Here is a 19,588-nt window from a genome sequence, read left to right as displayed (position 1 = left end):
AAAAGAATGGAGCCAATGTTAATGTTACTAGTAACGCCTGTGCTTTTCTTAGCAATATGTGTACTCCTGCCAGAACTTTTTTCCCCCAGATTTCACATCCCCACACATTCAAACATTGTTATAATTCATGCTGCATGAAGACAGCATTCAGCATTGTTTACAGTACACACTGAAAGAAAGGTGCTTCCAGTAACAGAGAGGACTTTGATATTAAATGCAAATGACTATGAAGAGCTACGAGTGCTTTAAAGCAGTGGGGGAAAAAATACTGTAGAGCACTTACAGAGATGTAAATTTTTATTATAAACAAACATTTTTAAACATTTTCACTTGTTATTTTAACATTAAAGATAAATAACAACACATTCCAGGATATTATATATAATAATAAGACCTGTTTGTCTAATCTCTCTCTCTGAAACACACTGTAACAACACCTGTGTTTATACCACACATTGTGAGTTATTGGCAAACATGCCCTGCAATCTCCTCCTCCTATAAATATACAGTAGTCTTAATATTATCTAGTAGAATATAGAGGCAAGGGAAGGTGTGAAAAGTGAACTATTTATATGAGTGGACAGCATTGTTTCTGTCAGATAAGATCTCATGAAGTCAACAGCTGCACTGGATTATCATTGGAATGGCTTCATTGTTATCAGTATGATGTGGGAATCAATCATCTGACTTAGAGCTGCAGTGGAGTGTTCATTACAGTAGTGCACAGTGTGATCTGACTCTCGTTCATTATTCAATATGTTCCTCACACTGGCCAGTATTTCAGCCTGCGAGGGGGGAGTAGCATCATCACAAAAAAAGGATGCAGAGTCTGCATCCACAATAGAATATGCTGCTGTTGTGTGATACCACAGTTTTCAGACACTGTATTTAGGAAACCCAGTGACTTGCCTCCATGGTCCCCCTGCTCCATTGTCATCCAAAAAACAGTTTGCATTTCACAGGTTATTGGCATCTTTTGATTGCATCAGCATTTATAGCTCAGGTCCACTTTATGCTCCATTAGCCTTGTGGGTGTGTGTGTGTGTGTGTGGGGGGGGGGGGTATTCCTTTCTCTTCCTCTTTCTCTTATGCCGTTTCACACCTCAGCAGAGGAGTCATGGAAAAGATGATGTCTTGATATCCTCAGGCTAAACCCCCCCACAGGGCCACTGATGAGAAAGGGAGCTATTCCCTTTTTTCTATATTCATGCATGAAGGTTGGGTGGTGACCTCAGCCTCCCGCTCTGAACGTCGACTCCAAAAGGTTTATGCCGACTAGATCTGTCACTTTTTCCAAAAATCATGTTTGAACAAATTTCACATGAAACACAATTTATTCAAATGAATTCTATACTATAGGATAAGACATTTGTTCTAACCACACCAATGGGCCACATACCCTTGCATATAAAACTTGCTCTCTTATCGATGATGGCATTTTTATGAGTTTCTGGCAAGGGACTTAAGTTCCACTTATCTGTGGTGCCTCTGCTCCGCTGCGTCACTTGGGTGGCAAGCTAACAGCTTGTTCACACCGCCCGCGTATGCGTGGCATGTGTGTGGTAGAACGTCTTGATTGTTATTTTGCCACCCATGTTAACATATTAGAGCAGTTTCATTCCAGGGGAGACTTAGTCGTCACACGCCACGCGTTGCTGTGTGAACAGGGGGTAACAATAGCAAGTGAGTCGCAGATTTGTTGTCACTGTAAAGTTAGCTTCTGAGATGATTTGGTGTCGCGATTGTCTGCTCAGGATGGCTTTGCTCCATGCTTTGCTTGCTAGTGCCCTCAGTTTTAGCAGTAAACAGGTCAATGACAGGTCAATAGAGCATGACATGGGTCAAGCTATCTGTTGCGCTTATAGACAGTTAATTTGGAATGTGAAACAGGTCAACACTTCAAAAATTAACCGTGTTTGCTTTCAGATTTCAAATAGAAAGTGGCAGCCCTAACGCCGACTAGGGGAGCGTTTAGCTAAAGAGTTGGGGTGGTGGAGACCAAAATATAGCTAAAAGATGGCAAACACGACTCTGATTGAATGCTAACGTCGTTCTGTATCTGCTAGATGTATTAATTAGGCAACTGTTTGCTTACATTCACAAATCAGCCCATATGTCAATATATGATAAACAATGGCAAACCAAATAAAATAAAGCTCTTATGCTGCTTTAATCATTGCAGCTACTACATTAATGCGTTTACAAGACAGATTGGGGCCATTCTGCCTAATTGGTGCCATTTGCATGTTGTTACGTTTTGTGTCAGGGTAACAGGACTGAGTGAAAACCTGGGGACATAACTAAAAATTGTAATTTAACATGTTTTAAATTTACAATGAGAAAATGTATTTTATGTCTAATTCGAAAATAGAGTCACAAAACAATACAAAACAAAAAAGATTTCTAATCGCTATATTTCACAGTAAGTGTGGTGTTAGAGAGTAAAGACGGACTAAAACTGTGTTCCAAGTAGTTTTATAAAGGTTTTACATGATGTATATTCAATCAGAACAAAGTGCAGGGTACTTGGTTCATAATATTATTTAACAGATAGTTTTCCTGCATAGTTTTGCATGTAATGTCCCAGGGACAGAAAAGGCACAGATTGGGCTGAATTGCCTGATTACTGTCACTAACAGATATACAGTTAATTAATTCCCTATACAAATAAAACTGCATTGCTAATCACACATCTAAACACTTAATAAGAGACAGTGCAAAAATGTTTGGAAACACTACTAACCATTCTCAGCTTTTTATTGTTCCTAAGGTTGGAGACATCCAATATGGCTGCCAGAGGCATTTATATAACCTGAAAGCTTATATTTGTAGAAATAGTTATTTCATAATGAAAGTATGGTGTTGAGAGCTCAGTCTGAGTCAGAAGATGGAACTGAACATCTGCTTTTGGACACTCTACTCGTGCTGTCATGTGCCTCTGGAGAAAACTGAACAGCCACTTAGAGTGGAACACAAAGGGAGCATTGTTGTGTGTGTGTGTGTGTGTGTGTGTGTGTGTGTGTGTGTGTGTGTGTGTGTGTGTGTGTGTGTGTGTGTGTGTGTGTGTGTGTGTGTTTTATATGTGTGTGTGTGTGATAGTGAGTGTGTATGCTGCACCAGCAGGTATGTGATTGAATGCGTCATTACACAAGTTGTGTCTTTGTATTTTGTTCAGTGGTGAGCGATCATGAGTCTCATCATGTCTTTAATTGCTGATGTGATCCGTTATTAATCTGATGATTCCAAGGAGGAAGAACAGTGAGGACATGCACTGTCTGTTGTAAGCTGTGTGTGTGTGTTTTTTTTAGTTACATGGGCATAAAGTCATGTGATGATACCGAGGAAATTAGAGATGTATTTGCATACTTTAAAGTGTGTATTTCTCTGTGTGTCTGCAATCCCTGAAGAAACTGAACCTTGTTACAGTAGAGGGTAGTATTGACCTAATGCCTTTCAGCAACAAGGAAGTGCTCTGACTCCTCTGTTTTGTCTTTCAACTTCCTGTCTGCACAGGAAGTGTTAATGTGTTGCATTGTGTAGATCCTGAAAAAAATTAAATGTGTAAATATACAGAGGAATAAATTAAATAATAAGTTAAAGCACAATATAAAAGAATAATTACAAGCATTTTCATTTATTTTCATTATGTGTATGTGTAAAATATATAAATAAATATATACAGAAATAAATGAAAATGCAATTATTCTTTTGTATTTTATTTGTTTTTATATTTCCACATCTTTAAAATTCAATAATAATCTAATGCACAGCATAAAGGACAGACAGAGCAGGAAGAAAATCAGAGACTTTCTCCTACAGCAGTCTGACAAACATCCAGCAGTATTTAGATGGCGCCGCTGATTAGATCAGTTCTCCTGCACAGCACCAGGATCAGCTGCTCATCTTACTGATATTCACTGTTTTATTACGCGTCTATGACAACATGATATAAAAGAATAGGTTGTGGCAGTTCAAAATGTGTGTTAATGCAATATTTCTTCATCCAAAACAGAGACAGAGTGGAGACTCATATGGTCTGTTACATGAGCTTCTTATTGTGTAACAAGATGATTATTCCAAATTGTATTATTAGTAAAATATAAATTATATTGCATAGATTAGTGGGATAAAAATGTTTTATTCATGTTGATTAATCAGCTTCCAGACCAGCAAAGCAAAAATCAGCTGGTTTAGTGACCTAATAGCTTAATAACCTGCATCATCATCATGCTGTAAATAAGCATCATATCATATATCTGTGGTGGATGTGGTGGCATCAGGCCTCATGACCTCACCAGAAATGTAAACGTGTGTTCCCAACTTTGAGAAATGTATAAAAGGCTGTATGAACCGGTCAGGACTGCAACATTTGACTTGTATTAAGCAACCGGAAGCTTAGAGATGAAACAGGAAATAGAAAAAAAGGGTCAATAACATTTTTACTCAAACCACCACTGGGCCAAAAGTACAGCCAAAAACAGTTGTTCTGTTCTGTTCTTTGTTCAGTCTTATCAGTGTGTAAACCATCATGAGACAATCTTATCTTATCACTCGTAAGTTGTGTGTGTGCCCCTCTCATCCCCTTCCTGCTCCAAGGTCATATTTTCACAATGCAGGTTTCCCATCTGACAACCCCCCCTCCGCCCCCCTCATCCCATCAGGACCATTAGCTTAAACTCAACGCTCTGGTGGCAGCGAAGAATTATCATCGTTGCTCGACACCCACCTGGTTAGTGTTAGGGGAGCTGCCATGTTAAGTGGTGTGGCAAGCGGCCCGGGCTGTGGGCTCCAGATAGATAGTGTTTATTTACCACGGCATCTGTTTGCTCAAAGAGACAGTGTGCAGAGCTTGGCAGCACGCAGATGGCTGGCCGGCGGCTTCTCGAAAACGGTTGCCTTCCGCAGCCTGCTGCCGCCGAGCCACACGACATCCCGATAAAGCAGCAGAGCAGCAGGAAAAAAATGTCCGTGCTGCTCTAAGGGACTAGAGGAAAAAAAGAAATAAAGAAGAGGACAAAAAACAAAGGGGGGGACATTGCTCATTGACTAAAGGAGGGGGAGATGAGTGTGTCGGAAAGCCTAGGGATGGGAGTGCGATCGTAGGCATCGCTGTGAAGAGTGTATTTAACGGCATGTCTGAACTCCACTCAATGACCCTTCATCCCTTGGTTTAACACTCTGGAGAGCACTTCAGAAACACTTGACTCTCGCTCATTCACAGCACTCCCTCAAAGGCTGACAGAGTGGTTGGTTGGAGGTGTCCCAGTGAATGCCTGACACACACTTTTCAGCTTTTAGTTTGAAGTCAGATGGTTTGTGGAGGGTGTGCTCATGTGGCTGCTGGTCAGAGACCCCATAAGACCATCATTTGAATAGAGTTAGTCCCAGTGACCTATATTGTTAACCACCAGTGAAACCGGAAGAAGGTTATGTTTTATGTTAATGTTTAACCTCTGTACGAAGAATCATCATCATCATCATCTGGTAAAACATCAGTTAATTACATTTTGGTTGTGTGTAATGTGTAATTATAAACTCTAACATCTTAAGAAATCCAGATATAAGATTTATGATATAGAGAAATATTCATGTTATGTCCAGAGAGTGTCATGGAGACTTTAAGGGGTGGTAGAAATATGCTGATTTAATCACAAACAAACTCAAAAGATATTTTAACATTATTGTGGTACATTAGTAAAGCATTGAATAGAAATATGTAAAGGTGGCATTAGATATCAAAATACTGTTCAGTTCTATTCAGTTTTATTTGTATAGCGCCAATTCATGACAGAAGTTATCTCACTTTCCAAATAGACCAGGTGTAGACCAAACTCTTTATAACATTATTTACAGAGACCCAACAGTACCACCATGAGCAAGCACTTGGCGACAAGGGCAAGGAAAAACTGCCTGTTAAAAGGCAGAAACCTAGGACAGATCCTCCGGCTCTAGGTGGGTGGTCGTCTGCCTCGACCAGTTGGAGAGAGAGAGAGAGAGAGAGAGACAGAGAGAGACAAAGAGAGAGCAGAGGTAACGACAGAAGGACAGAGACAGAGACAAAGGTGCACAGCAACAACAGTGGCAACAACTACACTACTAGTAGATGATGATGATGATGATGAACATGAAGAAGATGATGCAACGACGACAGTGATGGGGGACAATGAGCAGTGATTATAGTAATAATAATAACTGTAGTAATAATAATATTAATAATAATAATAACAATAATATCAGTGATATTAGCAATGGCAGTCAAGCAGGACCATGGCAGGAGGCTCCACCAGGATCGATAACCTGCGAGACGAGAAAGCACAAGAACTCCAGGGAAGAAGTGAAGTTAGTTGTATTTCAAAATCTTCAGACATTTCTCCAGATAGGTCTTTTTTAATTGAACTTCAGCCCATTAGTCTTGTCTAAAATGTGGCCATAACAGATCATTCATTAAATTTCTGTAATTAAACATATTGTTTTTAAAATTAAATGAATGTGTCTGACACATTTGACAGTATTTGTGGAGCATTTAGAAGCTAAAGACCAACTTGTAAACGTGTAAACCAACTTGTATACTTAACAGGTCAAGGACAAGGACTCATCAGGTCGCCATAAAATGATTTCACATAAATACTAATGTTGCTTGCATGTCTTCTGGATGTGTAATTTGGCAACTGTTTGCTAAGATGTCAGCCCTGGTTCCTAAAAGCCCTGGACAAAAAGCCATTGGGCATTTTCCATCAAATTTTGGATTGTTGCAGAAAATAATCTCTGTGGTGAACAAAGGTTTATGATACTTATATGTTTTGTTCATACCCCTAACTCTGAGAACCTAGGACTCTGGCAGAGCACATATGTGGAACTGGGGAACATAGGACGCTGAGAACATAGGAATGACGCCATATTGCAACCCCTAATTTAAGGATGAGTCTTTTATCCATTCACAGACCAGGGGAGCAAAGCCATTCAGATATTTCATCATCTCACTGGTAACCCCCCACCAATGCAGCCCCTTGCCCTCAAGGAAACAAACACCAGTAAGGACATACTAGAGTATAGAGACTTGTCATGTGGAAGTCACAGACACTGCATTATGAGTCCCTGCGCTGCATAGGTTCCCTCTGCCCCTTTTGTGGGCATTAAAAAGCCATATATTTTCATGGCCTCTTGTCCGATGCATCATTTGGATGTATCTGCTCATGCTAGCAGTAATTTGCTTGGAGTGCGGTAGTAATTGATTGCCCTGCGTGTGTGTGTGGGTTGGGGGCACTTGCCACATTGCTGTCTTCCTAAATCACATCTCGTGGCTCGCTAGCCTCTGTGTGGACCGCAACCCCCTCACCAGACACAGTTTGTCACCGCACTACAACAAATGACATATACAAACACACAGGAACAGATTGTGGACCATCCCCCTTTCTATATCATTATTCTGCACCATCCTCCTTTCCATGGGGCAAAGTGCTTTTGAGTGTTTTTCTTATGTTGTGTGTATAGAGAGGCTTCGCCTGCCTTCACCCCACCAGCTGAAGTTACTAACAGGGACATGTTTAGATGATACTCTATAGCTGGAGTTCTTATGTAAACATTGGGATCAGGCCCTTAAAATCAGATGTTCAATGAGCACAGAGAAACTTTCCACTTTCAGCAGATGAATATAAAAACATCCTTTTAATGTCAGACTCTGCATATACATCATTCAAACATCACATTGTAGGAATAAGAATAAAAGGATTTTGGGCTGGAGGGGAACTTAAACAATATAACAAATGAGCTATTAAATATTTACATTGTTTTATTTACACCACACTGCTGGTATTATCCCCTTTACACGTAACTACTGTTTTACATATTGCATTTAGCTGCATTTTCATTAAATTTAGTCAAGTGAGCTCACACTTAGAACAGTTACATGATGTAATATTTATGTGTGTGTGTGTGTGTGTGTGTGTGTGTGTGTGTGTGTGTGTGTGTGTGTGTGTGTGACATTTCATGTTTGACAGTTAACATATGTGCTTTTTGGACATTTCACATGTGAAATATCATATTTCACATTAAGAAACACAATTGTCACTTGTGCTATTTTAGTAAGGACAGATATTATGTATATACTGCTTTATTATCATCACATTGGAGCACTGTCATCCCAAATCAGTTTTTTTTAATAATATAGGCCATTATTGGGGCTATACTTGTTTTGTTCATGTGCGCTGGAGAGATGTCTGGCAGGTCTCTTTTGCTCACTGTCTGCTTTATCAGCTGTTGCTATGTTTAGTGATAGCAACTCTTCCATGTGGAGCAGCAGATAGAGCGAGGCCCTAGGCTCTCTCTTCTCCGCCAGTCAAACCCCTCCCACTGTCCCCGCACTGACATTATAAACCATGATGATAGACAAGGTTGGGGTCAAATATTTCATCACTGGTTTCACTTTACATCTTTGAAGATTATCATTGCCAGGTATGAAGCAGGAAATACTGTTGTCATCCAAAAACTGGTCCAGTTTGTGCCCAGGATCTCTTTCCTTTGTTCCATTTGTTAAGTAAAATGTAGTTAGTGTTTCTGAAGTTTGCCTACCAATTGTCTGATCACAGTTGATGTACACATACTCCCATATAATGGACATGTAGGTCATAGATGTAGGTCAAAATGTATGGAGCGATTAATGTCAGCACATTGCTGCTGCCTCTCAGCTGTGACAGTAATCAATGTGATGCCATGGCTGACCAAAACATTCAGTCTAATTCTCTGAAAGAGAAAATTGTATTGACTCTTCTTTCATCTTGATGCAGTGAGATGATCCGATGATGTGAAAGACAAAGCATGAGATGAGATGAGATACGTGGGCAGATGTCCTATATGTCAAAATTAAATTAAAGATATATCCAGCATATGTGACTGATTTGGCTCTGAAACTTTGCCAAACCAATTTTGATAGGATCCAAGCACTATGTATGATATGACATCTTTACTGAATTATGTTGATGCAGTTAATGTGCATCATTTCCGTCAAGAGAGACTAGTTTGAGGACATTAAGTGTTGTTGACAAAGCAGATGAGATATTAGGGGTTGACAGGGGTTAATGCCTGATTATATGGGATAAGCACTATAATCGGTCAATAACCCTTCTGACCATCAACATTCAGAGTCTAGTCTTGATGGTGGTCGGAAACGTTGTCGTAGGATGTTAGAAGTAGCATCAGGAGCTGTAGGCAGCGTGCTACAGCTCTTTGAGTTCAAGTTATACCAAAACGTCTGGAAATGTTCTTCTTACCCAAAGTCAAACAAGATGATTGATATAAGTTTAATCTTATCCAGTTCAGAGATAGGTCCAGGATGTGTTTATCCTAGAGCTTTGATTGGACCCTAAAAATCAGGCCCGAACTTGAGCCCAAAAAAATCTGTGCAAGCCAAAATCAGGGATGCAGTTTTGGGCCTGAGCACGACCTGAACCCAAATTTCTGCTTTAAATTAAATAAATAATTTTAATAAACTCCATTCTGCATATTATATATACATATATATATATATATATATATATATATATATATATACATATATATATATATATAGAAGAAGAGAATCGAAGCTCTAGTTTAGAGCACAAACACTAAAAAAAGAATTTCTAACTCTGTAAAAAAGTGAAAAACATGGAAGACATTCAACTGTACTGATGCCGAGAACGTCGGTGTTGGCTTTTATGCTGTTATCTCGAGATAATGAGTTAATTATTTAGTTATCTTGAGAAAACAAGCAATGTTATCCCGAGATAATCAACCCATTATGGGGAGAAAAGGTTGTTTCCTCTTATTACTTATAATGGTTATCAGAGATCAGGAGTAGCAGCATGCATATATTATATTATATGTGTATATACTAGTCTGTCAGTTTAACGCGTTAACGCAAACCCATTTTAACGGCGTAAATTTTTTTATCGCAAGATTAACGTTCTTTTGGCCTTGCACACTTTGTAGTTTTTTCACATGCTGTTGCAACAACTAGTAACGTTAGAAAAACTACAACACCACCCTGGATCTAGCTAGACCGGAAACAAAACAACAGGCACGCCGCACACACTTGTTTAAGAGTGGTAGACGTTACGTTTTGAGTGGATGGCGAGCGTGAGACGCCGAAATGGATGCCAATAATATTCTGAATGGAAATTTTACTTTTAAAAAGTTGTCAAATGGTTCCATTGACAAGACCAAAGTGATCTGTGTGTTTTGTCGTCATGAACTGAGCCATCATCGCAGCATGTCCAGTCTGAAATACCACTTGATGGCCAAGCACACAGCTGATGTGAATTCTCCACCCCCTCGTCAAAGCCAGGCGACAATGGATGATTTTTAAATAAAAACGACATTTGCACAAAGCAAGCCGATCCACTTTTCCATGTTGATAAGAGCATTAAAAAGAAAAAATAATGGGACAAAAATAAATCAAGGGACATTTAGAATAGATGTGTGACTGTGCGATTAATTGCGAGTTAATTATGACATTAATGCAATTAATCGCGATTAAGTATTTTAATCGTTTGACAGCACTAGTATATACTATATATTAGTATTATAGATATAGATATACATTGATTTAACATGTAGGAATGACATGCAATGTGCCAGTTATTATTATTTGAATACTGACCAAAATGAGCCAGCAGCCAGGAAAAGTGCATGAAAAGAATCTTTGTGCTCTTGAAATCTTATTCTGATATATAATGATATATTTTGTCAGTATTACATCACATTGCCAGGAAATGAATAGCTTAAATAAACTCTCAGATGTACATTCTGGTGACAAGACTTTTCACTTTAGTTATGAATCCTCCATTACAGTCATGACAGTGATCTTGAAGGCTGAAATCAGCTGTGATCAAATTAACTAGACACTGAATTATTTCATTAATTTGTGAAATCAACCTTTTTAAGTTAATTGAAAGCTTAGGTTAAGAAGGTTAGAAAAAACTTCAGCTCCCATGAAAACTCATCTAAAGTAGTCAGCTAAAATAAAATCCAATATTAAGACTAATGTAACACATTGGAAACAAGGTGGATGAGAGCAGACTTTGCAGGCTGGAAAACCCAAACAAGGAGCTAAAAAGCTCCACAGAGCTCAGTAGAACAGCAGAGTTGAATTTCACATTCAGTCGAAATGTGTTAAAACAGCACTAATAGACATATTATAATAGTTTGTAATTCAACAGTGTAATTATAGTTGGCTAAAGAACTGCGAGGAAGATCCTATTTGGTTCTATGGTTCTAAGTATGGCAGGTTTTGTAATGCCTTGAAGCTCTACACAGTTATGTAAAGGGTCTGTATATCTGTACTAGGAATAAACCCCAACACACACTCAGCAGGTCTCCTCTCTTCCTATTCATCCATGTTAGTGCAATGCAGGATCATGAGCTGGCTTTAGTTCGTGAATATAAAGGGATTTATTGCAAACTAGGGCAGAGGATGTGACTGTTGTGTTGTCAGCCAAAGGAAGGTCCCTTGGGTGCGTCAGCGCTGACAATGGGCCCAGCTCTTTCTCTGTAGCTCCACTCCTTATTTTAAAGGGGAGTGAGTAGCTGATCAGAGAGTGTGTGCTGTTTAGGTGATCATGCTGTGTGTTGAGTAATAAACCTGGTTGCTTTGTTTGAGTCTCCTGCTGTGACAGACTTCAAAGATCTGCACCTAATGAAGCAAAGGACTCTGTGGACTCCGGTCTCTCAGGGTGCACTTTACACACAACAAGCACAACAACCTGGGCTTTGTTGTAGCTCCTGCTTGTTTGGTACCGTGGGACTCTCTCCTAAGGGTTTCTGCTCTGGTTAATTTGGGACTTTTTAAAATGCATTTTGAAATTTAGGGTATTATTTAGTGCAAGCCACAGTGTCTTCTTACTGCCCAGCTGTCATAATCCATATGAGAGAAGACCTAAATTGATCATTTAGATTTCCCTCAATTACTATCACACACTTATAGAGCCTTTCCACCAAATTAGCTCCGGTTCTTGATCTGGTTCGGTTCAGGATTCTTGGAAACTTAGTGCTATCTAGCAAACCAGCATGTGTTTCCACCAGTTTTGAGCGTAACCATTGTAATCAAGGGTGCATCATCAACGTGATGTTGCACAATGTACAACACAAGTAAAAGTAGTAGCAAGATGGTGCATAACATTGATTACCTGCAAGCATTTGTTCTGTTATTATAGAGGCATGGACCAACCATTAATGATAAGGAGACTATGTGCAATAGTCTTTAACACAATAGTCTCCATTGTTGCCTTCTCTGTTCTCTCTTTCCAACCTGTACAGTATGACACACCCACTGATGGGTGGTTCGCACTTCAGATCAGGTCCCACCTGGGAACCAAATTTTTAAGTACTAAACCAATTTACTGTTGGTCAAAATGCTCATTATCAATATAAGGTGAACCGAAACAGAACCTGCTCCGTTGGTGGGGTTAGCACATGCTAACATAACAGGGGCCCACTCTGAATGTCGTTGATCATTTATTTTCTTTTTTATCTTCCTATGAATGATTTGGTAATTTTCTGCCAGAGTTTGAGCAATTTGGTTGTTTCACATGTGACATTTTGTATTTTGTTTTTGGCCTTGCTTTTCTCATTGGTTTGAAGGAGGCACAGGTGATTTTGATTGTTGCTGATTTAGTCATGATTATTTATTGTTATAAAGAAATACTAAAAGCTGCCACTGTACCTAAAAAGACTTTGTTTGTTAAAAAAAGTTATTTGTACACTGAAATTGTAAAATGGGAGAAAATGGATACCAACACCAGTAGACGCTCCTGGGAATTAGATTTCGGGACCACAATAAGCATAGATGATTGGGAAAAATCTTTATTAAATGCAAAAAATATATGTTGCTCAATTATGTCTCATGAAGTACAATTTAAGATCATCCATAAACTGCATGTTACCCAGGTTATTAGATCTAAGTACGATCCTGACTGCTCTATAATTTGTCTAAAATGTAATATTGGCAAAGCTACATATTTACATGTTTTCTGGGAATGCCCAAATATTGTGAAATTTTGGATTAATGTTAAAAAGAAAGTTAATGGTTTGCTTGGATGCAAGCCAACATTAAACCCAGGTATCTGTATTTTGGGATTGGATGATCCAGCAAAGCACACTGTTAAGTATAAATATCTACTGAGAATGTGTTGGTATGCTGCTAGGTTATGTATTCTTCAAAGGTGGATTGGTGATAAACCACCTGATGTCAGACTTTGGTTATTTATGTATATTTAAGATTTGTATGGTGGATTTGTGACTGCTTCTAGTAATGAGATATGTCTTATAGTGTTGCTTACCGTGAGTGAAAGAGCGAGTGAGAGTGTATGTTTATCTGATACTTATGTGAATATTACGAACATTTGATGTATATCCTATTTTCTTTGTTTTGTAGGTGTCACTTGTCTAACGTATTGTATGTTTTCCCACAGGTTAAGGATGGGGGGTGGGGTGTACATGATTATAATTGACATAGTGTACAAATGTGAATGTTGTGTTTACAATGTACAATTAAATATGGAGCATTGTTGCTGCTACTAATAATAAAACATATTAAGGAGAAATACTTAACATTGCTTTAAAAACCTTTCACCATGGCACTACTAGTGGTCAAAAAGTCTGCAGAGTACCTTTAAGCTTTGTAAATAATAGTAGCAAATGCATGGTTGGGCGGCTGTGGCTCAGAGGCAGAGCGGGTCGTTCCTTAATCGGAAGGTTGTGGGTTTGATCCCCGGCTCCTGGTGCCACATGACGAAGTATCCTTGAGCAAGATACTGAACCCCAAATTGCTCCCAATGCCATGCATCGGTGTATGAATGTTAGTTTCTGTTCGATGGACTTTGCCATCACTGAGTGAATGTGTGTGAAAGGGTGAATGTCTCACGTAGTGTAAAAGCGCTTTGAGTGGTCGGAAGACTAGAAAGGCGCTATACAAGTACAGGTCCATTTACCATTTGACTTTTTTGGCCCTGGGTTTCACCTCTCAGGCCACATAAAGGCTAACTGTAACTGGTGGGGCTTGTTTGGGACGCTCAGGTCTCAAAAAACTATTCACCCTCCCTTTGAATATTTAAAGTTAAAAATCTTTATATTTTGATTTACAGGTGTCAAAGTGTACCTCAGACAAGAATTGATTTTAGGTGAATAAAGCTATACTTCAGTTTTGCATCCTTTGTTTATTTCATTTTCTCTTTACTTGATTATGAATGTGAACACATTGTTATCTCAGTTTTCAGTTTCCTATCATTGAAACTAAATATATAATAACTGATCAGGGTTATTATTCCAGAACAGCCACACAAACCACACAATCCATTTGTGAAGCCCTTTTGTGTTTTCTCCCTTTCTGAGACTTTGCCAGTGGCACTAAGCTGACAAAGAGTGGTTGAGCTGACAGAGCAGGCTGCAGCTGGAAACTTTCTGTCCTTATGCAAGGTCTCAGTTTATAACTTGCTGCATCTCTTAAAAGTAACCAGAAAAAATGCTTAGTAGCAGTAAAGTTCTGTTGTTCCCCAAGTTGTCTTTTATTTCAATCCACATTTGCTTCAATGATCTAGTCGCCCATTTGCAAGTCATTGTTGACGCTAATCCTAATCCTTTGTTCTCCTTCAGCTGTTCGAAATGACCGGAATAAGAAGAAGAAGGAGAGCCCAAAGCCTGAGCTGGCAGAGAGCTACGAGCTGACAGCCGAGCTGGAGACCATCATTGAAAAGATTCGTAAGGCCCATCAAGAAACCTTCCCCTCCCTCTGCCAGCTTGGCAAATACACCACGGTGAGTTCACTATCCTGTGGTGCCTGAAAGAAAGCAAGTTCTATACTATAGTACTATACAGTAGATCAATAAACCTGTCCAACTTTGGCTGCACTTATTTCTGAATCATAAACATAACAGGGTTTCTTTGACTCCATGACCCTGTTTTGCCGATGGCGCCGGTTGCCCCTTTGATCCGATCTTGCAAACTAGCCGTGAGTGCAAGGCTCATAATGATAATCAATCTCTCGTACTGTACTCTAAATCCCCCTCTAATGCAGCTCCAGAGTTCAGATGTACACTACTGACTGCCTAGGCAAATCCTCACAAACACTACTTCTTCCTCTCTCAATAGCTATTGATTGGACATTGAGTGTGATGGAAAGACAATAAAAAGCATGCATCATAATAGCACAGAACAGCTAACACCTCATGAATTCCAGCTGCCTCTGGTGAGATGGATACGAGTTGGTAGCAGGGTTTGTTTACCCAAGTTTTTATATGTTGCAGCAGTGAGAGGAGAAATTAAAAGAGCGATGTCAGGACTGGAAGACGTTGCAGCTGCCAACATCAGACACTCATCTGGGAGTGAAGAAGTTGCAGCTGCCCATCAGTCTGGTTGAGGCAGACACCAACTCAAGGCTCCAGTTTTTGACATGTCTGAAAAGCGTAATAAATGCAGCTAATCCAACTAATCCAAGCATCATTATCTGCTTCCATAAATCAGAATACGTGCGGAAGCAACGGATTCGTGCGCTGATGTGCGACAGCGCTAATCTGGATCTGAAGAATGAATGCTTGTCAGGGTTTTTGTGAGGGCTTTATTCCTCCCCTTATCCCCCAGCAGACATCAAGGTTGAGAGTTCTGTGCAGTCCCTGAACCTCCTACAAACCATCTACACTCTAAACTAACAACCCATGAAAGGCCAGATAGCGAGGGGATGCTAATCCACACTGGAAGATTGAAGCCGAATCTCATCAGTCGGACACATCAGGCCCTTGCTTGTCCAGTCTCAAAGTGGCCGACCCTGTAAAGGACAGTATATTCCCCTCATCTGAGTGACAGCAGGCCTCTCTCCCCCCTGAGTGACGGTTCTGCACTTGTCATGACTCGGTGCAAAAGTTGGAGGTCATACAAATGTCGAGGAAACCTCTAGCGAGTACGTGAAGCTACAAACCCTTGTTCGGCTGAGTTTTATGATGCTTTGACAGGCAAGCGGTTGGAGCTGCAGGACGGCTGATAGTTTGATAGCAAGCAGAGATAGCAGCGCTTTGATTGACACATAGGCATGGCAGCATTGTGCAGGGAGCTGACAGCGTCTAATGTGTTTGTTTTTAAGATGACTTACATATAGATTACAGACACCGGGAGTGAGCTGTGATTGACATTGGTGCTCCACAAACAGTCTTCTATGGGGAGTGTTTGAGAGCAGGAAGGGGGAGGTGTCTGTTTAATGATTTGCTGGTGCTAGTTTTGGAAATCTCATGACACTTGTCAATCATGTAAAATACTGTTTATAGTAAGATAAACAAATGCGCTGAGGAGCCATAATGTGCAATAATGTCTCTCTTGTTGCGGTGATGAAAATCTTCCAGTCACTGACAATAAACCTTGGAGCGGAGATGGGTGAGAGATGCTAAAATGGGGCAAATTGGCATACAGTGCAGCTATTAGCTTTCCACTGTGTGCAGCTGCTGCTGTCGTTTCAATGTACAGTAAGCCTCCATCTCCATAACTCTTTATTTTTCCCCTTTCAATCCAAACACAAAGCTCCTAATCGCTGTAACCCCTCTGTACTCCACCCTCATCCCATTCCCTCTCCCGCGAGACACTTCCTGATTTTACAAAATAAACAGTCTGCATTGAGGCAAAATCCACAGCTGGAAATAGTAGGACATAATAGCAAAAATCTTGCTCCCTGGTTATGATATAAGCCAGTGTTTGTGTTTGTTGGAGTGGCAGTCGGGCCTCAGATAAAGCCTTAATCTGGATCAGTGGTAATTATGCTTGCTCACAGACTGTGAGAAGTTCCTCATTATTACAAGCGATTGGATCCTGATGCGCCTTTTGAGTCCTCCTCGTCGGAAACAGAAGAGGAGCTCCCGCGCCCTAGATTAGGTTAAAGCTCCAATTATGTGGTGAAATATTCAAATCCTAGTCTGCAGTGATTTAGGAGTTCATTGCTGGGTTAGCGGAGATAGCTGTGCGAGTGAGAGGGCTTAGCTCGACAATGAATAACGCTTCATTGACAGTGATGGTGATGAAAAACGAGCCTGGCAGTTCCAAAGACAAAATAAAACATTAGCAATTGGCGGGGCCCGGCGGCTGCAGGCGGGCAGCGGCAGGCGGCTGCTGTACAGTACGCGGCCCCAGCCTGGAGATATTAGCCACATTACAGTTTGTCCGCTGTCGCTATTCGTCACAGGTACTGGCTGCTTTTACTGCCTTTTCCCTTTCTGCATCTGTACACACGAGCCCGCTGATGTACTGCGGAGCGCTCGTTTCTACACTGCCAGCTTCTTTTCTAATGTCGCAACTTGTCTAATTTGTTTAGATAAATGTTCTTAAATGAAATTAGAATTCCCCGGCAACTTCCTTGTTTTGCTCTATTGAATTATGGGACTTGTGTAATTGACTGAGATTGCACGGGGAGGGGGGGGTAAAAAAAAGAAATCCAACTGCGAATTATCTCCCCCTCCTTCCTCCTCAGCTCCCCCTTTTTCTTCCCTCTCCACCCAGAGGGAAGAGCAAGACAAGTTGCTTTAATATCAGCCACCTCCACCCCCACTCAACCTCCAACATATGTGCATTGTGCAAACACACACTCTTTCTCTGTGTGTGTGTAGACACAATCTCGTGTCTCTGCACCTCCTCCTTCCCCATCAAATCGGACGTCAATCAGTGGAATGTGCGTCCATAGTGCTGTTGTGTCGACTGCAGCTCGTTGTCTGTGATTTAAGCACGGCCCTAATGTGCTTCTCACTTAACCCCAGATCATATTTAATGATCTCTCTCTCTCTCTCTCTCTCTCTCTCTCTCTCTCTCTCTGCTGTTCCCTGTCTCCTTTTATCTCCCTCTCTCTCCCTCTCGGGTGGCCACACAATAGATTGTTTGCTCGTGACAGTGTCCAGCAGCGGCGGCGCTAACTGCCTCACAGTAACAACCTCAGGGGGATTGATGTGGTGTGGAGCAGAGGGCCGCCTCTCCACAGTCACTTCAGTGGGCTGGTTGGGGCTGCAGAGCACTGCTGTGTTCAAGCCCTCTCACACTGAAGAAGCTTCAGGGGCTGGGCTTCGACTGATGTTGAAGTTTTCCAACATATTGAGCACATATTGGATTTTCAGTAAAGGATGTCATATTAGTTGGTTGTTTTTTCCCACCTGCTTTTCTGTCTTCAACAGCTTCAGGGCTGTAAAACCTGTTTCACTTCCTGCACATGATCAGTAGTCTGAGTTTTGCACTCCAGTGATCATGTCCTTTGTAATTTTATGGGAATTTCTCACAAAAAACATGAAGGGCCCTATCTAGAGCCAGTGTTTGGTTAGTCGATTCCGGGCTCCTGTGGAATCCTGTAGATTACTGCAGGAAGTTTTTGTAAAATAAGCGATACTGATACATTTTGAGCAGATTATTTCCTGTGAATATTGATCAGAGATGGGGTTTTCCTGATATTTTTAGGAACATTTTTTACAATCCAACAATGAATTTGCTTATTCTGGGTTCCAGTGTAGAGTTGTTGCAAACAACAGTGGTCCAAGCAGATTACGAACATTTGGATTTTTTTTTTTTTTTGAATATTATTTGAATCCGTATAGCCAATCACAACATATGTACTTTTCGCATTTGGGGCGCCCTCTAGTGGCAGAATATTCCAGGACTCCTCAGCATAGTTCCGACCTAGTGTCCTGGTTACAATAGTTCAAGGACATTTTTATTAATTAGCATTTATGGAAAATTAAACTTACAGACACAGGTTTAAAAATCTATCAAAACCATATGGAATATCAAAAATCCGAAAAACTAATTTTCTCCAGATTGGCCCAGATATGCTGTGTGACCAATCTGATGCCAATTCTTCAAAATCTACTCAATGAGTGGAAAACAAATGGATTTGACAAAATTCAAAATGTTGGAAAATGCGTCCAGGTAAAAAAAGGGATTGCTTGAATGGATAGATTTTGTTTGGACACAAAGAATCCAGAAAAAAAGAGAATGCGGTTTCTGAGACTTACAGTTCAAAAGTTATTGGCCAAAATGTAAATTTTGTTGTCATAGCGTCCCAATCTGGCCAATCGGTACAATTGTTTTTGTCTGAGTAGCAGGTGAGATTTCAAACCTATGTTCTGAGTTTGTTACGCTTTCTGAGACCCAGATAGATTTATGGCAGAAGAAGTATAATAAAAATGAAAGAATAGATTACATAACACCCTTGTGACCAGATTTAACAGACATATTATAGTCCGTCTTTTTCTTTTTCTATATTCTTCTGACAGCTGCAGGGTAGACATGTGTACACTGCCTTGGTTTAACTGTTAAAGTCAAAAACTAGAATTGATTGCATACTGGTTTTCTTATTTCTGTCCAGCTTCAATATTCCCTTTGTCTGAGTTTTGCTACACTTAAGTTATGTAATGCTGTTTTTTCCGAGAGTATTGCTTTTTCAATTTCTTTTATTATTTATCTCTTTATACAATACTTACTTTAAAATTGGAAAGACTGAAAGCAGGGTTTATTGTCATTTTCCAAAAGAAGTCAAGAAGTCAGATACAACCAAATTAGGAAAACATTTTCTCTGTTTGTCAGTTTGAATGAGGATGCTTTG

The 19,588-nt window shown here is 40.2% G+C and overlaps 1 protein-coding gene across 3 annotated transcripts in view; it reads left to right on the top strand.

The window, feature by feature from the left end:
- Positions 1-19,588, top strand: part of LOC127358027 (retinoic acid receptor beta-like) — a 201,657-nt gene that overhangs the window by 155,961 nt on the left and 26,108 nt on the right. For all 3 annotated transcript variants that reach the window (XM_051390863.1, XM_051390864.1, XM_051390866.1), the window contains one exon: positions 14,626-14,786. In XM_051390863.1, the coding sequence (XP_051246823.1) occupies positions 14,626-14,786 (161 nt within the window). The remainder of the gene's footprint in view (positions 1-14,625; positions 14,787-19,588) is intronic.

The sequence above is a fragment of the Dicentrarchus labrax genome, unplaced genomic scaffold (assembly GCF_905237075.1).
Source record: "Dicentrarchus labrax unplaced genomic scaffold, dlabrax2021, whole genome shotgun sequence".
Lineage (NCBI taxonomy): Eukaryota > Metazoa > Chordata > Actinopteri > Moronidae > Dicentrarchus > Dicentrarchus labrax.
The sequence above is the reverse complement of the archived record's forward strand: the minus strand, read 5'-3'. Positions and strand labels throughout refer to the sequence as shown.